Source organism: Ostrinia furnacalis, unplaced genomic scaffold (genome assembly GCF_004193835.3).
Source record: "Ostrinia furnacalis isolate ACB-3 unplaced genomic scaffold, ASM419383v2 OfSCF2395, whole genome shotgun sequence".
Classification (NCBI taxonomy): domain Eukaryota; kingdom Metazoa; phylum Arthropoda; class Insecta; order Lepidoptera; family Crambidae; genus Ostrinia; species Ostrinia furnacalis.
The window spans coordinates 771,280-794,150 of record NW_021132634.1 but is presented as its reverse complement, the minus strand read 5'-3'; the positions used below and the strand labels follow the sequence as shown (position 1 = coordinate 794,150).

At 35.0% G+C, this 22,871-nt stretch overlaps 1 protein-coding gene across 1 annotated transcript; it reads left to right on the top strand.

The window, feature by feature from the left end:
* The first annotated feature begins 487 nt into the window (after window positions 1-487).
* Window positions 488-22,463, top strand: LOC114355357 (uncharacterized). Its single transcript, XM_028308156.1, has 5 exons — window positions 488-659; window positions 19,724-19,812; window positions 20,492-20,704; window positions 21,882-22,017; window positions 22,294-22,463. Exons 2-5 carry the CDS (start codon window positions 19,732-19,734, stop codon window positions 22,383-22,385), a joined length of 522 nt encoding a protein of 173 aa, XP_028163957.1. The 5' UTR covers window positions 488-659; window positions 19,724-19,731; the 3' UTR covers window positions 22,386-22,463.
* Window positions 22,464-22,871: the final 408 nt, after the last annotated feature.

Sequence of the window (22,871 nt, the reverse complement as noted above, 5' to 3'; positions counted from 1 at the left end):
ACATTTTCGTAAATACTAATTTGTATTCTGTTGCTTTACTTACTTACCTAAATAAATAAATAACATAAATACGACAAAAAAGTTTAGATTTAGTATCAACAACTCAAACTTTTATGCGAAATTATAAAGATGACTAAAAGACAACATACTCGTACTACTGGTGATGTGGCAACTTTTTAACTTGCAAGGAAACCCTATTTCCTATAGTAGTTAGACAAAATTAATAAACACTGTAAGCGCTACTTTAAAATAAGTAGACAAAGTAGGTAAACAACTTTTTACAATGAATATAATCTTATGTTGCAGACTTAATACATATTTATTTAGTTACGAAAACGCTACAAATAAGTAATCTAGGTGTTTTTATTTTCATTCTGATCAAACCTGCATGCATGAGCTAACTATGCATTCATAGTCTGAAGGTTACTCGATGTTTTGCATTCGTCAAAACAATACTAGCCCGCCAACCGGTTCTTGATGCTAGCTTTGGTTGGGAATTCACAAAAAAATACGTCAGGCACGCAGGAAGATTAAACGCGCGTCTGCGAACCGGAGAGCGCTCGTCGTCTACAAAGTTCTCGCAGTCGGTCAGTTGTGTCGGGCTGTTGTCGAGTGGCAAACGTCTCGTTGTGTCATCTTTATTTTAAAACTACTGAAATGTAAGTATAGTTTTTTATAATTTTCTAGGGTATCGCTTTATTTAAACGATTATTTTTAGACGCAGCCTGTTTTATGTAAATTTATATCTGCGCGCGTAACGCAATAATGTTTATTTGTAAACTTTCGTTTTCACATCGCGCCGCGCCGGCCGGTATTTTACGCACTTGTTGAGAAGTAGGTTTTTACGGATTTTTAATAATACAATAAAAAATATTTAACATCTTTTAGAATTATTTGGATAGCTTGCTTATTTTTACTGAGATTGCACAGAACTTTAGTTAGTTTAGCACGCACTTGGGTCCGCCATTTTGTTAACGTTTCGTTGGTATTTTCGAAAGAAATGAGAATGAACTCGTAAATTGTAAGAGTTGCCAAAACTGTAATCAAAATTCGATTTATTAATATCAGTTTTTCCCAGCTTGCAGTTTTAAATACCAGTCCTACTTTGTTTCGAATAAAAAAAATATTACACAGGTTTTGTTTAACCGTTGAATCACTGATAGTTAAATAAGTACCTTAGTTATTAAACTAGACGACAATTTTTCCTGCTAAACCTATTGTTTAAGTAGTTTCTAATGACTATAGCTTAATAGCTATATCATATCAGCTCGAATTTACGCAACGCGTAAATAAATTCCAACCTACCTGCATAATTTGCATAAGTACTACCTACTTATTCTGAATTCGTTTTTAGTAATGTAATGATAGTCTTGTTTCAATACGTGCTCCACGTTCGGTAAATAAATAATTAGTACCTACTATTTACAACAATTAAAAAGTTACGTCCAACTTATCTTTTGTTGTATATGCAATTACCTAGGTACTGAGATATGCTTTATTAAAATAACTTTTATTTAAACTTTATCTCCATTACTCATTAATTATATTTATGGGCTATTGTAACGCAGTATTTAATCTTACCTTAAAACTCCTAAGCCCACTCTATTTTCTGTTTGCTCTGGGAGGGTTGACTAGAAGACAATTCTACATGGCAAAAGACCTTTTAAAGGTTAGTGTAAGGTTCCTTTATTCTACAAACCCTTGGAATGTCTTAAAAAAATGTACGCAACCAACGTTGGCTAACTTTTTTCTCCAAATCTTTTGTAGTGTTATCGAAACTTCTTGGGTATTCTCATCCCCACGTATTGTGTTAATCTTTTTTACGCATTACTATTTTGTGTTAACCTGTTCTTTGTGAATGAGTCACATAATTACAATACGTAGTATTTTGAACGATTTTGGATAGTTATAATCGTTTATAATACCACGCATTTAGCAAACTGCAAAGCAGACATATTTTATATTCATGTGCAATTTAAGTATATCAATAATATCATTGACATTGACTTAAATAAATCGCAATTTGGTGGTCATTAACAAAAAACAAATGACACAAGACTGGTTTTTATGAGTTTAGCTTAGATGATGATGTATTGTTATCTACATCGTTGCAAGTTTTGGTTTCGTTTATTTTATTTACTAACGCAAATAAGACATTTTTTTCCTAATGAAACGTGGCTGATACTGAAATAATAAGTGATTAAGGACTGTAGACCTACTTTTACGTCCTTAATACGACTGATAGTAAAGACTTTATAGGGCGAACAGGCGTCTGTCGGTATGGGGCCGACACCATGGCGCCTTTTAGGGTCGTCACGAGCTGGGCCACAAGGCCACAACCACAAAAAGCCGCCAGCTGCATATTTACATACCTACTTGTATATATTTTCGTGTGGCGGGGCGTTTACCCCGGTATGCCCGTGTAATGTAAAAATGTCGGTGTCGGCGTTTTGTGACTGTGGCGTGAAGCCCGTGTGCGGCAACCCTTAGGCACGGATTGTAATAGAGTAGATCATCCACTTTATATGTAGGTATAGGAAAATCAGGCCGGCAATTTCCGAGACTGCGGATTTTGACAACATAATAAGAATGTTCAATTTGAGCCTGGATTCGAATGTAGGACTTTCAGGTCGCGAGTCCATATGAACACAAAACTGTGAAACACGTTCCCTGACTACGATTAGACACTGTAGGGAGAACTTAACTAAGTCATGTAACTAGGTATTTTAATTGACTCATAGAATCATCAAAGGAACTATTTTAATTGACTCATAGAAAAGGAAATCGAACGTCACTAAATGTAGAGTCCATTATGTACAAACATTAATAACGAGCGCATATTGATTGTGATCCGAATAACAACTCAACCGAAGTCCCCTACAAATTGTATAGGTTAGATCCTATAGATCTTACTTCTACTGTTATTGATTGACAGAGCTTATAATGACTACACCGTAGACAATGGCATTGACATCGACGAAACCTGTTTTCGCAGAAAAGTCTATTGCTTAGAATTCCCTCTTACAAATAACATTTACCAGTATTTAAGTAATGGCCTGTTTTATGGAACTGCTAATATTAAGGACAATACATACCGTGAGTGACTTTTGCAGCAATATAAACGCGTTTAGCATCCCAACGCTGCAAAAAGTCGCATGTGTTTAAAGGCCCTAATGGCAACAACTCTTGCTATCTTATATTATTAAGGGCTTTAGATACTGGGAAATAAATGTTTATTTTAGGTAAATAATGCTATTTGATGACTAATAGTGAAATCAGTCGTATTGGTCATCCCGGGGTTCCCGAAGCTCTAACTAATCGAAGGGTACTTGTAAATAAAAGATAACTGCTCAAGTATTTAAATGAATAATTGAATCAATAAATGCATAGTACAGCGACAGCACATCAGACTAAAACATTTTCGTTGCAAAGTCGCCCTTATCGCAACTACGTAAGATACCACAGTGTTTACGTTGACGTGCTGTCGTCTATACATAAGATAAGAAGCGGTAGGTACTTAAAAAAAAATAACAAGTGACAATCACGAGAAAGACAAAAGGCACTCGTAACTTATTATGGTTATCGTTTTGAAATAAGGTTTTATGGCGCGTATTAATAATTAAGACGTAGGTACTGACGACAACATTATCAAGCTAAACTAACACCTACCTATTTATTGTAAGAGCGAAGATGCAAAAAGATTGTACCTACCTATGCTGTTTGATTCGAACTGAAATCGTATCTTTTCCTTATGTATTTTTTGTGAATTTTGCAATTTTTATTTGTAAGTATTTTTAATTAGGCTTTCAAAGAGTGCCGTTAGTTGTAATTTTTGTATTTTTTTCCCTAAGTTACTAAAATCATTCACCGCGAGGGGAAATCCTAGTAAATAAAATATGAAACTTTAATGGTGGTGACTGGTGTGGTGACTAATAAATATTGTGCAATGTACAAATAAAAATAAATCATTTAGAATAAGTAGTAATTCACGTATAAAAATAGGTGAAACTTGACCTACTTTAATCGTAGGAAAAAATGTCCAAAAATATCTGAGATTTTTTTTATTTTTTTTTCTTTCAATTACTTATTGTAAAGAAAACGTCATAACTTTTAAACTAAGAGGTACCTATATCCTGATAAAATAAAGAACATTAATAATGCTAAATAATAGGCGATACTAATAAAATACATAAAATACCCAGAGAACGGCAAGAAGTAATAATAAACTGTTATTTTTGAGAATAGCCTGTATTTTAATTTGTGTTGTTTTGGTTATTTGATAAATTTCTCCAAATAATGCCCCTATTACAGGTGTTTTTTTTATTACTTTGTGTTATTCTCTATCGTACCTATTACCTTTGTAAAACCAAAAATCTCATGTCTCTATCCCTCCCTATCACAACGTTTGCTTTGATCGTTTAATATCGAACTAATTAGGACTCGTATTTATAAAAACAAAACAAAAGTACCGAAGAAAAATAAATAGTTGTTTTGAGAGTATATCACAAACCTGTTAGTGTTTTACGACGCAAACTCGATGGCCTAAGGTCACTTTGTGATATTACTTAAATCCAATATAACAAGTAAACTTACGATAAGAGAAAATACCCACTTACCTTACTACTTTTATTATCTCGGCCAGAATTATACTGTATTACCCGTTCGCACTAAGTTTGCCGGTCCGTGGAATGCGCGTCCCCTCTCGCAACCGCGATTAAACGCAATTAATGTGTCTTATTTTACGCAAATACACAATTTTTATCAATAATAATAAATAAAAAATATTTTAATAAAAATATTTTAGTTTGTTAGTTATAGTGACGTCATATCGCCAGCGACAAACTTAAAGCGAACGGATAGTAATAAAACGCAATTAAATACATCTTTAACAGCTCATTTTAAAACACGCTTTTATTAGGTCGTCGTGTATGTAACTAACTAAGTATAATGGAATCTAAGAATCTGAATTAGGTAGGTACACGCATTTCTAATTCTTGTATCATATGGCAATCATAATTATGTAGATTAGATGACAAAATAATAATACAATACATATTATGGTAGTTACCATCGAGCTGGTCTGATGATGGGACTGGAAGGTGGCCATAGGAACTCCTAAACGAAACGGCGGAATCGCATCGAGTTTGGATTCATTGGATTTGTATTTTCGAGCACTTTAGTGTTAGATGATGACCAGGGTGCTGATGATGGAGTCGGGAGGATATTTGGCCTCTTGGTGCAGTAATTAAAAGTGTGTTTTTAGATCTAAATATTAATTTTTATAGGTACTCATACTACTCATTCATTTCAAAGTAAACAACTACATGTATAGTTTCTCACTGCAATTTCGTCATCATGAATTTTGTTTTTTCAGAAAAAACAAATCGGGTTTCGACTAAAACCCTTTTTTCAAACAGTTTTTTTTTATAGCACTGGCCGTTCGAAGACCCTTTTTCTTTACGATCCAGTGTACCAAAAGCATACAAACACAAAATATAAACTGAAAAAAGAAATAACTATTTTTAGGGATATTCCTCGTATAATAACTCTGGATTTGAAATCAATGATACCAGCTGTCTGCCAATTTACGGCGCTAAATGTCATGTAGGTTGAGGTGACTCACACACACAACTGCCTATTAATAAATACTCTTTCAGAAGTCTAGAAAATAATATATTTCACGCGTCTGTTCAAACATTTGCTCAATTTTCACGGTGTCTTCCTTCACTTCGATTGTACTCGTATAGTTTCTGTCTGCAAGTTCGATTGCAGATTTTAGTTTTTTTCATCATCATTTTCATAGGATTTATCATTTCTTTATTTCAACATAATATGATTTTTTTTATTATCCAAGGCAATGATATAATACTTGAATATGATAGCGCACACTAAGTTTTTTGTAACAAAAAGACTCCAAGGTTATCAAAATTAGTTCAGCGTTTTTTAAACATTGAATTTAAATTGGGAACTAAAACACATACAGACTGATTAGACGCAGACTGACCTTCACATTTTAAGTATTATTTATTATAGACATTTTAATATGAGCAAATGCCCAACTAAGCTTGGGTCTAGTAGTCATTATGGGTGGGAAGATAGATTTTTTTTATTTCCTTGTTTTTATTGTGGCTTCGTGTTTGGTCAAATTGTGGTAATGTCCCTTCTATCTAGTAAAGTTGTTAGGTAGATATAGCTCGATGACATCACCCGGTTGACTTACGCTTAGATCCTTGGCCTGGATTGCCATTCGATCGGTAGCTTTTAATAAGATTTCGGGAATGGGAGCAGAGATATTTTAGCGACTGATACTCGTATTAAGTATAGCGACTAATTATTATCAATGGTGTTGCGAATACACTAAGAAAGATCAGATTAATTGTAAAAAAATAAGAATTATTAAAAACGCCAACTAACAAAAAAAATAACAATAAGTAACAACATTGACGATTTGACAACATAAAACAAAATAAGTTATGTGCAATAAAATGATTCCTAAAACAGGTAAATGTCACAGAAAACCTCTAATTTTAACTACATCGTAAACATTCGATTTATTACAATTGAGCAGTAAATAACTGAATTATAATCGCACTAGGCAAATATCGGAAATGATTGGTAATTAATTTTATTTGATTTGTCAAATATCGTTTGGTTAAATCGTAGGTAGTATAGGTAGGAGATTATTAATTAATTAATTAACTTTATTTTATTTTTATAATTATGTGTTACATATTAAGCTTTTAGGAAGGAACGACTGAAGGAAGATCAATATAATATTGATAATTAAGACTGTATGAATCATATTTACTAACAAGGAAAATGATTTTCGACATCTTATTTATGAAGAATCTTAGTTCGCTGTTAGTGGAATTCCTGTGACACAGGTATTAATTTCCAAGCGACAATATCACGTTTTCCTGTTATTTTACCTGCCTTAGTACTTACTAAATGCCTTTAATATAAGCAGTAATTAAACCTACGCCTTTTATGGTTCGGCCAAACCAAGGCGTGTACGATGGCGATCAGACTGAAGGTTCGGCCAAACCAACGCGATCAGCCTTTGCTCAGCCTTGGCTTAGCCGAACTTGTGGCCGAACCTTAGTCCTTTTAAAAAGTCCTTTAAATTTAAACTCTTTTACTCTCGTTCCACTTGGGAACGCCCTCAGATCCCCTTCTATTATCTGAGGGAACGCCATTTGGGATCAACATCGTAATTGGAACAACGGTGTGTACTTACTCAACTATGCTATATTTAGGTCGCTTACAATTTTATACGAGATCGCAGACAGCTCCATGATCGTTTAACTAAATTGAGAAGTGGGTAGCGTGAATTCACTTCGCGGGAACATTGAGCAGAAACGACGGCATACTTAGGTACCTATCTTCAGGATGTTTGGAAGAGATCGCTTACAAGCGATAAAGCAGTTTGAGTAGTTCCATTCCAATTATTATCAATTTTCGTGTAGTGTCATTACATAAATACCACAACTAAACATTAGGAAGGTGGCATGTAAGTACACCTACTTACTTTACTTTTGATTATAACTCATGACACATCACATGTCCCCCGCATGATCAAGTTGTGACTTACTTAGAAAAGGCTCTTAAGCCTTTTATTGATTACTTTTTATTTTCCTCATACATTGAAAATTTACACATGTTAAGATTTACTATAAAGTCTATATTAGACCGTCAGTCTACCTAATAAGGTAGGTACTTTTTTCAAGTATTTTACGAGAATAGCGATAATGTTTCATTGCACCTGCATCATCACAGCTGCAGTTTATAAAATTATTGCATTACATTATTAAAAATCACATTACCTTTATGGTCATGTAAGGTATGTGGACACCACATGGGGAATGTGGCTTATCTTATCTTGGACTTTGAAACTCCATATGACTACGTTCTGAGAATCTGAAACCGTTCCGTGTCCCCCTAATAACCTTGAGGACAATTCCCATGTTTTTAATGGAAAATCCCTGAAACAGTCTATTCAGTTGGGCTTTGTAATATATTAAATTAAATTAATTAAGGGGTTTTCCATCCAAAACGTAGGAATTGTCCTCAAGGTTATGGGACCCGTAATGGTTCAGATTCTCAGAGCGTAGTCATAGTAATTACTTAACCAGCGGTCCGCCCCAGCTTCGCACTTTCCCGGCTTTTCTATTCTATGATATGCATGTTTTATACATTAGGGGAGACTGGCCCAAAGCGGGCACCTTAAGGTAAAGTAGGAAAAAAACACACAGAATAAGCAAAACGGAATAAGTTTTTATCGTGATCAGTTACTACATTTATTGTAGTTTGACATGGCGATTTCAAATCATTCATTTGTCTAATATATAAAAAGTAGGCACTCAAATACGAAACTCTATCACTTGCTCACTTTGCCCGAGGGGGTGGCCTAAAGCGAGCACCGGCACACGGGCAAAACGGGCATGCAGAGGGCAATAGTTTTATTTTTATTTTTACTATATAATTTTGACCTTTGAATAATAAGGAATGTCTCTATTCAAACACAGAATGAGAATCATACTTTCTGTATTGCAATAAAATAGATTCTAGACATAAAAATTCATCAAACAACATAAAAATTAAAACATAAAACTAATCAGAAGGAACTCTCTTTGAATAATGCAGTCTTGATTCATTGTCTTTTAGTATTTTGAAGCTTTTGAGCTGAAGTATTGCAGCTTCACTCCAAGAACCTTGTTGTGATTTTCTTTTATATTTATTTACCATCTAAAAAGTCAAATAATAAGAGATTAATGTCTACACTAAAGTCTGTTTTTCTTTGCTTGTCCAATATTGTAAACAATCTTAATATTTCTTTTTAACGAAATAATTCGTTTTAAAATAAGATAAACACAAAGCTCACAACCTACATAGGTAAGTCATCGTTGAACACCGATATCTTTTCAAATCATATAATTTATTAATTTTTTTCACTGATATTACTTTAAAAGTTATAAAAAGATTGTTTACATTGTTCGACTAGCAAAGAAAAACGGACTATACCTACACGATAAATATAGAGGACTAACAATGAAAGCAAGTTAGTTTATATGGCTATGAAGAGGGTAAAGTGAGCATGCTCATTTTGCCCTGCTCACTTTGCCTTTTGCACCACACCACGTTTCATAAAACATAAACTATAATTCCTTTTTAATAATTTTCAAGGAAATATCCTTAAAACACGGTTAAGTAGGTGCAACACATTACGCATACATTGATAATAACGTACGTCACTCAGTTTAATCCAAAACACAATGAACATACCTTTGTTTTTTCAAATAAAATTGACGAATTTCGTTTATCGCTGTCCACGCGTGGTGTTGTTACTCGGAGGTGGTGCACACGACTTCCGCGGGAGCGGCGGGGCGGGGGGATAACGTTAACAAGACAAGACAACAAGTCGAGCAAATGAGTGTAAGTTTAGAGGGGGGTGCCCGCTTTAGGCGGAGTGCCCGCTTTGGGCCAGTCTCCCCTAACCCTTCCTCTTGAATCCACTCTATTTAAAAAAACCGCATCAAAATCCGTTGCGTGGTTTTAAAGATTTAAGCATGCATAGGGACAGACAGCGGCAAGCTACTATGTTTTATACTTTGTAGTGATAGTGATATTATGAAAAATCCAGGTCACATTACACATTCCAGCGCGGCCAGCGCGTCAGTCCAGATGGCATCTGTATCACAAAGATTCCCCTGTTGCTCGCCCATTTACTTGAATCAATTAACAAATAAGCATCAAAAGGATACAAAAGGCCATATTATCAGCCTTCAGTTATTACGCTAGTCACACATTTTGTTTTTATAATACAACTAGCTTTCCGCCCGCGGCTTCGCCCGCGTGGAATTTTGTCTGTCTCAGGAAAATTTTATCGCGCACGTCCCTGTTCCAAAAACCGGGATAAAAACTATCCTATGTCCTTTCCCGGGACTCAAACTATCTCTATGCCAAATTTAATCAAAATCGGTTCGGTGGTTTAGGCGTGAAAGAGAGACAGGTACAGACAGACAGACAGAGTTACTTTCGCATTTATAATATTAGTATAGATAGTCCAATTGCCAACACCTGGAACTTACTTTTTTCGGTCTAATGTGACCATAAGTATTCTCGTCTACATTTTGTGATACTAAAATACTTCGGAGTGAACCCACTGTATGGCTATTTCTTGGGGTAAAGTGTACAAAGTTAATGAAACAAAACTAGGGTGCCCCTCCTGCTTGCCCAATCTAAATGTTATATCGAGCAGTTACGTCATCAAGGGATTTGTCGTACCACAGGGTGCGGTGAATCAGCAAAAATATTCGATTTCTCATAATTAAGCTTTGTGCATGATTTACTAGTAGATAAGTGGTTATTGTCTGGCTAAACGTAGCGTTCAAAGGTGATGTATCTACTGTTGAAAAAGAAGTTGCAATTATCACTAACACATTCATTAATTATTTATTTTCCCTAAATTGGGTTTTAACAAGCACTTTAACACGTTGAGTGCGAAACCAGGTCTATAGACCTTGTGTACGTCTCGCTTACCGTGCGGCTAAGAAAATTATAGTCTTCCTTGTCGTGCGAAAGGCATAACTTCAATTGGGTCCGGTGTAGGAAAGTGATGAATATATATCTATGATGTATTCTTAAAATACAATCCAATGATGTACCTACCTTAATACCAGGTTTTTAGACCTGGTACCGCACGGAAGTAATAAAATGTCTTCACAATGCGAAACCAGGTCGAAGCACCTTGTACCCTGCGCACCTGGTACCGCACCCCACGCTAGCTTTGTGCAGCCAGTGTTGCCTCGCATTCGTAAGAAACGCACATGTCGACATGGCGTCAAGAGAAACAAACAAAATCAAAACTGCAAATTGATTATAATTTAATTTGCTACACGATTTATTGCTAATTTAAATAGTTTTTCGTGACAAACATTTGAAGTTGTAACTAAATGTTATTAAATAATATGTTTTCTTTAAATATAGCTTATTTAAGTATTTAAGCACGTATGTCTTATTTGTAAAATATTTAGACTAAATTATTAAAACATCTTTGTTTGTTACTTTTTTAAATTTTTATTAAAACTTAATTTAAACTATCGATATTTGTATTTCACATCCCTAGAATACCCACCAGACTTCCCTACTTCAGTGCGGCACAGGGTGCATAAGCCTTGTATTTTGAATATAGCTATAATTTCTATACTAAACAAGTTATTCACGAACGCCTTCAGGTGTATGTCAATAAATGCATTATTATTAATATTCAAAGAAAAAAAACACAATATCTATTAACATGAAGCCAAAAATAAAATTAATATATCTTAAATATTACAAGGTCTTTAAGCCTTGTGCCGCCACAATGTAAGTTTTAATACCAGGTTTACTGACCTTGTACCGAAGGAATGGAAAGTATTAGAAAGTTACTGCCGCAGCAAAGGTGTTAACTCGTCTAAAAAGGTTGGATTAACCCTTTTACTATCCAAGTGTTTGCGTGCACACACAACTAGTACTTAGTGACCTCCATCAGGTTACTTCTACCATTTTTAGCATATATCAAAACGTATTGTTAATTCACCTGTTATCCGTATGGTATCCGCATGTGCGAAATAAGTATAAGTAGACGTACCTTATTTGTTTTAAACTAACTGACTGAGGAAAATAACCTTTGAGGAAAACTCTGCAGAAAACATACTAAATGATTTTAATGGGGGACTTATCAATAATAAATAATTATTTTCATATGAGTACCTACCTACCTATTATTATACGAGTATTGATTTTGATTAATCATATTTACGACGCCCAATGATATTATAGATTTTATATAATATCATTGACGACGCCCAATTATTACATGATTTATAGAAAAATCAGGAAGTGATTTATAAAAAAATCAGGTTTTTGTAGGTTGCACAGAAACCACTTGTATGTTTTTGAAGAAGATGCATTAAATTCGGAATTTCTTCACAAAGAAGGCATATAATTTAAGGCTTTACCCGTTGACAAGCAAGGTTATCGGGACAAAGGACGGCGCATGCTATTTTTACTGGCAGCATGACGTCAACCACTCCATGCGTATTCGTATCCCAGTGGGTGCCCTACTGAAGGTTGCCGTTCGTAGCTTTTAATTTGAGAACATTTACTACAGAATGGAATATCTGCTGTTTAGATAGTCAAGGATTATTTTATAGGAACGCATAAACCTACACGGAGCCTCTTAAATATTAGCATAATACGATAACTCTTCGTGTTAACTCTATCTATAACTACAGTCGCAGTAATGTTTCATTATGGAACAATAATTCTGATTTGGCGTAGGTACAAACAAAGCACATTAATTTTAACCTTGTAGTAGGTACCTATTATTAAACAAAAAAACAATCTTGAAAAACGGTTCACAATTGTCGGAGTAATCGGTGAACATACTCTACATAGAAAGAAAAAACTACATACAGTGGAACTTCCTCCTTTTTGATGTCGGTTAGCAGATTCTGTTTTGTGTTAGTGATTGGCGCGAAAAAATTTACTCTCCGTTTCTGTTTATTATTATTTCATTTCACGTTGATTAAGTTCTCAGAATGAAGCAGATGTTTATACCACGATAGCATATATCAGCCGTTTTGTAACTTAAGCCGTGTTGGCAAAACATTGGAATGCACAGGCGACGGCTGGTCAAAGTGGTCGAGCTAAGCCCAGTAGCATGTTATTTAGTTTTAATAGGGGTCATTTTTCAATAAAAATGTATAGCTTTATGTGCTGCTTGTCTGTAAGTACCTAGTTAATTAATTTAAATAAAGAGCAATTTTTTAAATATCTTACTAATTACAACAATAGGTCATTATTAATAAATAATCAAAATCAACCCAATTTTATCGGATAATTCGCAATTAATCAATTAAATGTAATTTTTACCCGCCCGCGCCATAAGGAGGGTTATGTTTTTCCTAAAACACTTGAGATTATACCTAGGTACTTGAGATTTCCTGATAACTCCAGTAACAACTGGATTTTTTATCAAACAGGCTTGTATATTGGAACTTTATATGATTCACATGGGTAGATGCATGATAATTGTATGTGTCATTTTTGATAACTTATTCACTTTGATTGCGAAATGTAGGGCATTTCCAATAATAAACATAATAAACAAGCTATTACTGGAGGTTCCGTATGAGAATATATTTTATTTTTGTTTCAAGAGATTAAGAATAATACAAATAATTAACCTACATAGACTAAATATTTACAAATAAAAAATATGTCCCAAATCGCTGTCCAAACAACGTGACATGGTGCCCAGAATGCTGGCTGCATTTCCACGCTGAATGGCCAAACTGATTCGTTGGCCAAGAAATGCGCCAGCTCTTCTATCACCTGTACAGTCAATCAGCCGCTTGGCTAATTCCCTGTACAGGCGATGAGCACTTGGTCCCCACGGACCTAGCGTCTCGACCCCAAATGGCTCAAACATGTTGGTACTACTAAGACCTACATATTTGCGTCGCTTTGAGGGATTCCGCTGATNTATGTGAATTAAGGAACAAAAAGACAAAACCGAATAATTGTGCACGCCATGTGTGTGTTAATTTTAAGTAAACGGTCCGAAACATTTTCAAAGCTCTGTAATTTTTCGTCTGTGAAAGAAGCAAACGCTTCCTCCAATATAGGAGACCCAAGGAGGCGAAGGGAATCTCTTTTAATAATTTTAATATTGGGAGCTATGGAATTAAAATTCGAAATGACCCTATCTGAATTAGGGCAGGAGTCGGCTACAAACAATTCACATTTTGAAAAATTTAAATCTAAACCGGCTTTTTCAAAGTTTTGTGTTAACATATTATTATTTAAATCGGCCAAAACTGTATTAGGGTCTCCTCCAAGGGTCCCGTCGTCTAAATACCACACATTTAATTTGGAATTTAGTAAAGTAGTTATTTATTCAATGTAGGATGTCTACAAAAAAAGATACAGTATGTTCACACGACAACTATCCAAAATGGTGTCCTATTCCGCAACGACCAAATCTGAGAGGAGAGAGGTGGTAGAAATACTTAATGAAATCGGATTGGTTATTCAAAACTCAAAACACATCTTCTCTGATTTGGTGGAAACCGGGCTTAACCCTTTGAAAATTTCCTTTACCATACGGCCAAATCTTAGTGAATTTTTTCATAGTCAGTTGGCACCTTTAATGCTTCTACAGAATAAAATTAACACCTAAAATTTTGTAAAGTTTAGTTTTAAACGTCTGCACTGTTTTATCGCAACAAAGCATTATAATGTGGTGTAGTTACTCGTGTTACCATTATGCAGACTTCAGCATTTACTTATCTGACCTGTGTATCGGTTTTATATTTATTGTAGTTTAAATTGTAACTGAACATACATTTTGTTGCAAAATGGAAGATTAAATAAATAAATAAATAAAGCTTCCACCTTCGGCCTGATCGTCACTTACCATCAGGCGAGATACAGGCCTAGAGCTTCCTCGTTGTGGATAAAAAAAAATAGAACTACCTAAGATGCCACAGTGGCAAAGTGTATTCAGTCCCTATTTCACTCGATAATAAAACCTATTATGATAATATTTCAGTCGAAAATAACTTAACGGTGTCATTTTTGGACTGTCAATTCGATGATCGGTAGTTTGAATCCCGTCGTCTATCATCATCAACATCATCTCAGCCATAGGACGTCCACTGCTGAACATAAGTCTCCCAAATTGCTTTCCATGTTGCCCGGTTGGTAGCGGCCTGCGTCCAACGCCTTCGGACGGACTATTATTGTGGTATGATAGGTATTAGAGTCAGAAATAGAAAAATACAAAGTCGGAGAAGTTAATAAATAACATGCGATTTCAGTATTTACCTACTCTCATGGTTATTTCTGAGAAATGTACTGCTGTTATGATAATATATGATGTGTAAACAGACGACAACTGTTACACCTTTTTCAGTTCAAATGTGCGATTTTTCCAACTAAGTAAATGTACCTACTAACTGCAAATGTGTAGCACATGAGATATCTACTACATATCTCATGTGTACCTACGTAATAGAGGTTCGTAAGGCTAAGGTGCCATCTACTGTGCCATAAAACACCTTTTTACATTATACTTCGTGACTCTATATTGTATTGATGACAATGCAAATAATTGCACAACAACATCAATTATTTCAGCCAACCGAGCATACATCCTCATTGTAGTAGGGCCATAGTAACATTTTAATTTTGTGTCGTAGCTATTAAATTTAAATTACACCAAAACATAATTTTATATGTGACAAAATTTATTTATTATTGCCCACACATAAAAATAAGCGCTACAAAAAGGCGAGCTGCCATGTGGCATTCTCTAACAGCTGACTTTGGGCAAAACAAAGAATTTGAGTAGGTTAATTAGTAGACTAATAATGTTTAATATTTTAATACTTTAATATTTTCAGTCAAAAAGAGGAAAATGTGCATTATTGCATTGTTTAAGAGAAAAATAGGTAACAGGAAAACGTCGAAAATAATCCTACTTGTATATCTATCTATACCTAATTCAAGAAGGAAATGATCACATGGTTTTTTCCAGTTTTACCTTACATCCATAAATCATATCATATAGATAATCATATAGATTTGTAAATTAGTTATATCTCTTTGTAAATTAGTAACCTATAGTTCTCGAAAAATTACTGCGTATTCTCGCTTAAGCCAATCCAAGCGAACCGACACGTGGCGTCGCGAATTTATAATTTGCGTGCAGTCAGCGTCAAATACTCGGAGCTCGTGACACCCAAAACAGCCAAAAAGTTTGTTACAAGTCTTTATTACAATGAGGGTTTTCGTGAATGAAAAATCCGCCAGATGGCAATACGTAGACGCGAGGTCCAAATGCTGCATGATTGGTTATTTTTGACATGACATTGACAGATATGTCAAAATCCACCAATCACGCAGCAGTCAGACCCCACATCCACGTCCCGCCATCTAGCGGATCTTTCATTCGCGAAAACCCTTATTGAAATAAGGTTATGTTGTCAACTTTTTGGCCACTCTGGGTGTCATGAACTATTGACGCTGCTGTAAGTTGGCGTCTAAAGGTGTATTTACATTACATTTGGGTGTGCAACGTTCAACATGAGACTCGCGATTTGGTGCTTAGCCGGTACTATCACGTTTCATAAAAATATTACATGCCTCTCCCACGCTATGTAGCATGTGAATACCTACTACACCATAAAACACTCCTTCAAGAGTAACAAAAATAAAAATCGTCGCGATTATCTGACGCTGTAACAAAGCTTATTTTATACATAAGTAACTAGCTTTTACCCGCGGCTTCGGTCATCAATTATAGCTTAATATGTTATTCTGGGTTATAAACAATAATACTGTAAGTTTTATTAAAATCCGTTCAGTAGTTTTTGCGTGAAAGAGTAACTAACATCCATCCAGCCAGACATCCAAACTATTTTCGCTTATTTATTTTGTGTTAACTGGTGTTTTATTATTAGCAAATGGCGCGTAGGCAATTCAATTGCCGATAGCTACTAATATTTTCAGTCCACGCACACTACATACCTACTACCTACCACAGAATAAATACAAGTAGTCACACTACGTAGTCGGCAAACTAATTGCTTTGTGTCCATCTTTATTACAATTTTAATTCAGCTAGCTATTTACTTATTAAGTTATTATTATCAGTAAAATCAATAATTAATCGAGTCCACAAGCAAACAAAAGTCCGCCATCTTATTGACGTAAGTCACAACAACCTGGAAACCTCCTTTCCATAACTTTTACATATTTATAGGAGCGCTTGCTTTATTTCTCAATCTCATCTCAATAAAACATGAAAACAACACTTAGTTTTATCTTTTTTATCATGTTCAACTTGAAAAAAAAGCAAACAAGGATTCTGATTCTGAAAATATAACATTTTGAAAATGTAGGTACAACAGTAGGATATCAGGCTAAACCTTTTTTGTGGGAAAATGCCTCTTATTACAATTAATTAAGAGCCACAGTGTTTATCTTGGTGTGCTGTCGTTCGTACAAAAGCTTATTTAGCTTGAATGGAGATATAAGTACCTAGTGTACTTTTACATATTTCTTATTACTTTAAAAGCTTTAAGAGGAGCGGTCTATTTTAAAATTGAAACTGAAAGTAACTGCCACACACCTTTAAAGCCAACCTACAGGCTGAAAATCGCTCATCTAAGAAATGATTGAATTGCTCTTTTTGACTTTAATTCGCAATTCGTTCAGCATGTTTTTTTATTGTTGTGAGACCACTGTGTATCAAAGATGCTTTAAATGTAATTTAATACACAGATCAAAGACTACCGCGTTTAAATTATTTATTCTGATTTCGTGTGAATTATTTTTTTCACTTGATCGAGTCTATTGTACAAAATGATTTGACAGATTACTCGTAATCTCGATTCAAAATTCGCTCTACACATCCAGTCCAACTCCCAAACAATGTAGCTATAGCATGAAGCACTGGATCACCTTGAAATTCGGAGGCGCCATTATGGCCGGCCCGAAATAGAACCCGAGGCTGTGGGCGCGGTCTGCCGTGGACTACACAGGCACTCCATAGCTAATGTATGGTTTACTTTATGGGCATGGGGATTACATCAGCCTTTATTGTAGGTAGTGGTTTCGTTGTATAAATCTTTTATGCGTTTAATTAAAATGTTAGCATCAAGGTAGTAAAATATGTAGGAAGTTTAAAAAAAAATAACACAATGTGTTGTGGTGGTTATGCGACTCTCAGAATCAGAATACTCAACAAAGAAAGAAAATGTCGGACAGGTAGAGAAAATCAGAGTTTTGAAAAACAAACTGAACAAATCTGAAAGCCACTGAAAATTAAATAATAATAATAAAATTAAAATGATTTATTTTATTACGTGACTGAAAATCATTAAAAATATGTAAACAATAAAAATATAACTCAAAAAGTTGAACCACGACATGGAAAAAACAATAAATGGATCTCAGTTGTAAAACTGCATAATGCCCTAAATTATATTTTTTCCTTTATTACCGGTCTTCCTTTATTTTTTTTATTGCTGCTCTTTCAATCTCACAAAAACTGCTCAATGTTTTAAATTCTTTTATATGACCACAAAGTGTTAACCTTTTAAATGTCTTGAAACTATTAAACTAAGTAATTAAGTAACTGACATGACAAATTGTTGGTTGGTGTAATTTGTTTGGCAAAATGAGGTTGGGAATAAATTAAAAAAATAGAGCGGGAAGCTTCGTTACAAATAAAGAAACACGTGTTGCATTATTTTTTGTAGTCGTTTTTTGTTAAAAAACGTGATAGTATCAGAGTTGTAGTGCCAAGGTCATCGCGATATTTGGCGGTGGCATCACCGACCGACGCACTGGCCGGTCACTTTGAATTGTAGATATTTGAATACCTCAATGCATAAAACATTGCGCATATTGTCTACATTATCTAGTTGTTTGTTTGTATTGAATACGCTCCGAAACTATTGGGCCGATTTGAAAAATTCTTATTTCTGATGAGCATAGGATATACAAAGTTCGCCGGGTCAGCTAGGGATGTAAGAAGCTAGGGATCCTAGCTAAAATAACTTCTGAAAATTTTATCAAAACAAATACTAAATAAATAAGTACGGTAATTTACATTTACAATGTGTAATATTTTTCTGTGAAATATTTGCTACACTTACCTACCTATCTAGATTCATATAAGTTTGCTCTATTATTGTTTTACACCTGTTATAATACCATGAACATGTAAGCAAATAAATTTCTGAATCTGAAACATTTTTTGAATAAATAATTCACAAGAGTCGGTTAATGTTTGACCGTCGAACTTTTCTTGTGACTCACTGAATTTTTTATAGGAAAGAAATTAAATTGAAGAATCGTTTTAAAGTTAGTAAATCAAGTAGGTGACATACCTACCTACGTCAAGGATAAATTTGAATTTAAATAGAATGCTATGACAAAGAAAAAAAAGTTTTCTGTAACTTTTCACTGTGTAATAAAGAAAAAAATCCAAAAAAGCTAGGAAAATTGGGTTTTCTGATGTCCGAAAAATTCTGATCTCAACACACCATGCTATTTTTATTGTTCCTAAAACCTTGAAAGACCATCAAATTGTTAAGTGGCTTAATTGGACATGTCATTAATTGCTCCTGTGCCTACTGGGGCAATGTCGTTAGGACAATAAAATAATCTATGTCTAAGTCGGCATAATTTGTAGCATTTTTTAACGGAAGAGGGAATATAGTCGCCACCATATTTTGAACTTTATTTCTTTGTCTTAAGGTCCAAATACCATGAAAAATGGTTGTTATGTCTGTTGAAGGCCTGCTCCCAATTAAGCAGAGCTTGTATTATAGCGATTAGATGTACGGATAGACGTTAGATAGGTACATGTACTACCTACTTAACTAAATAGATGTCATATTAAATTATCGTGTTCATCACACTTTATTGTCCCCTTGCGGTTGTGAAATCGCACGCAACTCTAATTTTCATTTTTCTACTCGTACTATGCTTCCAATAACAAAAAGTTTGAAAACAACATTTTGCTAAAAGTATAAAAGTACAACGTGAAAGCTTAAAAATAATTAAATTGTGAAAGTATTTTTAAACAGAACTACCTACTCGTTATTAAATACATAAATTAAATGATTTAAATAGGAAATTAACACAATTTTTTTATTTTTTACAGACACAAAGATGGCGGCTCTACTTTTCGATACGTGCTGTGGGTGCATCGAGCTGAGGACGGGGTGTCTGATCATCGGATATCTTAATCTGGTAAGTTCTATGAGTATATTTTCAATTCATTTTCATAATAAGTATTTAGGCCCTTTTTAAAGCAAATATTAGCTGTCTGCCTCTACATCCACTTTGGAACGACAAATCGGCTGGCAACTGGGAAGAAACTTGTTGTGGAAATAAGGGTTACTTCATCATCATCATCCACCTTGTAGGTGGACGTCCCACGCTGCGTTTTCCGGTACGCGGCCTCCATTCCAGAACCTTTGCCCCATCGGCCGTCAGTTCTGCGTACTATGTGCCCTGCCCATTGCCACTTCAGCTAGCTATTCCGTCGGGCTAAAGGTTTCTTAAAAATATTAAAAAATATAATGAATTTAAATATTAGGTAGTTGGTAAAAATATATCTGCTTTAATAAAACTGAGGTTATAGTTTCAAAATCCAAAATTTTTCTGTGCATATAGAAAAACTGTGATGATAATTAAGCCTCTTTTGCTTTGTTCTCTATCTCTAAGGACCCTAGCGGACAGTTACACATTCGCGCTGTGGAAATGTCTTGCGCAGAGACTGATCACCGGGGCTTCACCCCCATGGTCCGTCTCTGCACAGGGTACGATTCACTATTATGTTTATTACGAATCCGCATATGGACTTTTTTAAACTTTGTGAAATTATAGTCTATTATTTATTTAACTATGAATGATTGCGATTTTCCAGGTGTTCAGTGCCATCGCCGTGATCATGACGCTGATTCTCGGTGTGATGGTCGGCGTGGCAGTGAACGACAAGGACGTCCAGCAGGCGCTACGTGAGCAGGGTCACTTCCCGACGGAGGCCGCCGCCGCCGTCTCCGTGATCGCCATCATCTTCGTCGTGCTAATACTGCTGTTCCTGATCTTCAACATTGTGTTCCTGGTCGGAGTTCACCAGGTAAAAACAATGCTGTTTTCTTTCTTTGAATTTTTCCGTCGGTTAACTTATCAAAAAATACTCGACACGTATTTTTCGCTTTTTAAAACTAATGATAATTGAAAGAGGTAAAGCGCACCAAAGTTCAAACGAAGAGGCTCGTGACGTCAAGGCGTGCTTAAAAGTGTAGCACTTTGTGACGTCACGTGGAACTTCAACGCATCATAACTTCTTATTTACTTGTTTGATTGACAAATAAAAATATACGTGTCTAATATATTTTAATTCTGTAATTGACGGACTAAAAGTATTTTTTTAGGAAAGTAGCCTATTGTTTTTAAATACTTAGTTAATATTTTATTTTTCGTGAACAAACGATAATAAATGTAGGTACGAGTATATCGTTAAAACAAACCGTTTACGTTATCGGCAGAGGTCGTGAGTCTGATCCCTGAGAAGATTTAACTACCTACTTAAAAATAGAGACTAGTTCATTATAATATAAATTTTTAATTTGGACGTCGCGTCCTTTATGGGCGTATGTCTAAGGTCAAAAAAACCCTGTCCGTTTTATTACATCTACACTACAGATGAAGAATGCGCTAGAATTGTTAACAATCTTTTTGTATTACTTATTAGTAATCTGTCCTATAATTACGGAGTAAACTGTGTGGAACTGAAGGTACAGAGCCGCTAAAAACCATCAGCGTTGATCAGAAGAACTGAATTACAATAGAAAAGTTCATAAAAAAATACTTCTAAACTATCTAAGGAGGCCGCTGTGTTGGCCAGTTTCCAACAACTGTTTTTATCCACAACGAGGAAACTTTTGGCTTGCGTCTTCTTATCTGATTTAAAGTGATTGATTCACATGAAGATGGACGCGAGTTTGACCTGGAATCCTCAACAATAGAGGAACTGGCTATCTTGTCTCTAACTGACGGAGCACAACAATGCTGTTAACATCACTACATAGAAAACAAAGTCGCTTTCCGCTATCTGTCCCTATACATATATGCTTAGATCTTTATACTACGCAACGGATTTTGATGCTGTTTTTTTAATAGACAGAGTGATTCAAGAGGAAGGTTTATATTTACTTAGCGTACCGTGCAAAGCCTGAGCGGGTCGCTAGTTACTGTTATACCTTAGGTAAGATGGTTAGTAGCTTTATTAAACAGTTTGATTTAATTTTCAGAACAAGCGCGGCCACGTGAAGGCGTACCTGATCTTCCACGTGATCTTCTTGATCCTCTACACGATCTCGTTCCTGGCTTCCTTCGCCAGCCCCCCCATCAACGGAGGCGACGTCGCTTCCAAGCTGCTTTCCATCCGTGAGTTTTCTTTGACATTATTACAGCAGTTACGGGTTCGAGCCCGCAAGATACAAAATGTTAGTCATTAAAAAACTGAAAACCCAAGAGAATAAACTCATTAAATCTCATTTTATTTTTGCAAGTAGGCTTTTAAAAAGCACTTTTATACGTCCCAGTATTGACCTTCACTTTTATTGGCGGTCAAGAGTACACAGGAGTTGCAGTGGTTGGGACGAGAGGTGGGAATAGTCCCGTGCGTTCACTCTCAAATAAAAATCATTTTTTCTTTTCCAGTTCTTTCAATTTACTTCCTTCTGGTAATAAGGAGCTACTATTACAAGATGGGTGACACCAGCCGCCAGCCCGCCATCTACAACACTGCCTAAGCAGATCTACTGAACAAACGTCATTTTGTATCTGAATACCTCAATGACGTCCCTAATGTATTCGATTTTACATTACCTACCTGAAAAAGATTAAAGTACAATACCAAAAAAATATTTTCGTAAAAAAATCAATTCACTTTAGATGCCGAACTACCTCGTTTGCTGTCGTAGAATTGGAAACTAAATGTTAAAAGCCTGTAGCACGGTTTTTTGGACCTGAAGTACAAAATATATTACTATTAATGAAAATGAACATTGAAAATAGCCTTGTTTTTCATATAAAGTGTTTAATGTAATATAAAAAACGATTTATCTATTGTTGCATAGATATTTACCATCACTGTGTTATAATTTTTTAAAATTATAACGACTTGTTAAATCAGTCATATATAGAGAAAAATCCTTTACTTTCTCAAACATTACATTTTTGTTGTTATTTCTAATAAAAGTAGTTTTAGTTGTAGTTATGGTATTATTACCTTTGGA